Source organism: Gracilinanus agilis, chromosome 4 (genome assembly GCF_016433145.1).
Source record: "Gracilinanus agilis isolate LMUSP501 chromosome 4, AgileGrace, whole genome shotgun sequence".
Lineage (NCBI taxonomy): Eukaryota > Metazoa > Chordata > Mammalia > Didelphimorphia > Didelphidae > Gracilinanus > Gracilinanus agilis.
The window spans coordinates 512426555-512428570 of NC_058133.1; the positions used below are offsets into that span (position 1 = coordinate 512426555).

At 49.1% G+C, this 2016-nt stretch overlaps 1 protein-coding gene across 1 annotated transcript in view; it reads left to right on the top strand.

Moving 5' to 3' along the window:
* SAG (S-antigen visual arrestin) overlaps positions 1 to 1417 on the top strand; it is a 19855-nt gene extending 18438 nt beyond the window's left edge. Inside the window, exon 15 of the mRNA XM_044676554.1 lies at positions 1319 to 1417. Coding sequence (XP_044532489.1) covers positions 1319 to 1414 — 96 coding nt within the window. The 3' untranslated portion in view covers positions 1415 to 1417. The remainder of the gene's footprint in view (positions 1 to 1318) is intronic.
* The last annotated feature ends 599 nt before the right edge of the window (positions 1418 to 2016 follow it).

The window sequence follows — 2016 nt, forward strand, 5'->3', positions numbered from 1 at the left end:
AAGAAAGAAAGAAAGAAAGAAAGAAAGAAAGAAAGAAAGAAAGAAAGAAAGAAAGAAAGAAAGAAAGAAAGAGAGAAAGGAAAGAGAGAAGGAAGGAAAAAAGAAAGCAAGGAGGAAGGGAGGGAAGGAAGGAAAGAAGAGAAGGAAGAAAGAAAAGGAAAGAAGGATGGAGGAAGGGAGGGAGGGAAGGAAGGAAAAGGAAAGAAACACAAACAAGGAAAGAGGGAGGGAAAAAGGGAAAAAAAGAAGGAAGAAGAAAAGAGAGGAAGAGAGGGAAGGAAGGAGAAGAGGAAAGAAGGATGGAGGAAGGGAAGGAAAAGGAAAGAAACAAACATACAAACAAGGAAAGAGGGAGGGAAGAAGGGAAAGAAAGAAGGAAGAAGGAAAGAAAGGAAGAGAGGGAAGGAAAGAAAGAAAAGGAAAGAAGGATGGAGGAAGGGAGGGAAGGAAGGAAAGAAAAATACATTCCCCTTATTAATGACTTCCTTCTCTCCTTCTTCTGCTCTCGGTGGACAGCAAAGGAGAGGTAAGACCCTTTAACCCCATCCTCTGGGATCCCAACAGGGTGTCCAAAGAAAGAAGGAGGCGGGGAGGGATTAACCCCATTCTTCCTGGCCCCGGAGAGCAAGACCAGTAGCCAGGGAGGAAAGGGCCAAGGAAGGACATTTTGGCAGGGTGTCAGAAAAAGCTTCCTAGCAATGTGAGCTGCCCAGATTGGGGAGATTTGGACTTGCCCAGGGAGGTAGCAAGTGCCCTCTCACAAAGGATCTTCAAAAGCAAATAAAAACCAAAAACAAGGGGTCCTCGAGTCCTTTGTTGAGGATTCTAGTCTAGTCCAGGTCGGCCTGGATGGGCTCCGGGGTCCCTTCCAGTCCTGATGAGGTTCTTACGTGAATGAATGAGAGTACGTGAGTGAAGGATACATGAAAAAGCATTTAAGCGTTTGCCACGTGCTCAGCCCTGGGCTGATGCAAACATCAGACTGGAGGCAGCTCTTCCCCTTGAGAAGCTCACCCTCTCCGAGAAGGAGACCCCAAATAGAAGGCAGCTCGACTCTGGGGCAGAGGGAAGGAGACTCGGCTCTAATGAAAATCGAGCACTTCCTTCAATTGTGGTTTTTAAAAATGATTCTGAGAAAACGTCCATAGGCTTTGAGAGGCTGCAGAAGTGGGCCGTGGGGTCCAGAAGCCTTCCTGGAGCCAGAGGAAGGCAGGGCGATCCACGGAGGGCGAGCAGGGACCTCGGGCTCCTGACGAGGCTCTGCTGTGGGATGCCCATCCAGATGTTTGTCTTCCGTTGCAGCGCGGCGGCTGACGAGTTGGTCTTTGAGGAATTTGCTCGTCAAAAGCTGAATGACGCAGACGAAAATGAAGCAGAAAAGAAGGAGAAAGAAGAGCCGGGGAACGACGAGTGAATGGTGTCGGTGGAGAGGCCGTAGCGCGTAGGATCGCGGCTCTCGGGGGCGCTAGACTGACCCCTTGTTTTACAGAGGAAGAGCCGAGGCCCCCCATTTCCTCCCGTATCATGAAAGCTGAACAAACTTAGTTAAGCAGTCATCATCTCATTTGTCCCTTAGGAAGACGAGCCTTGTTAAGAGATAACTATCAATAGGTAAACTAAGTCAGGTTCCAGATCAACCCCCTTGGAGGGCTTGAATCACCCAGATCGTCAAGAAAACTCAGTAAATGTAAACTCCAGGAGGCCGTGTTCAGGAACATCCAGTGCTTTGCCTCCAGACCCAAAGCCAAGACTCCTTCCTTGGCCCCAGCGGGTCCAGCACAGAAGCAGAACCAGAGAATGCAACCAATAGTTTGTCCTGCCTGAGCTCTAAATGGTTCATGCCCTCCCCCGTTACCCAAATAAATAAAGTTTGAATAGCAGTTAAAAAGGTGAATTTGTGTCCTGTTGACTACCTTGAGATCAAAGGCCTGAAATGCTGGAGCAACCACAAAATGAGATTTTGGGGAGTCTCTGAGCAGTCGTGGCAGGGCAAGGGAAGCCGGCAGCTGGCTGAGG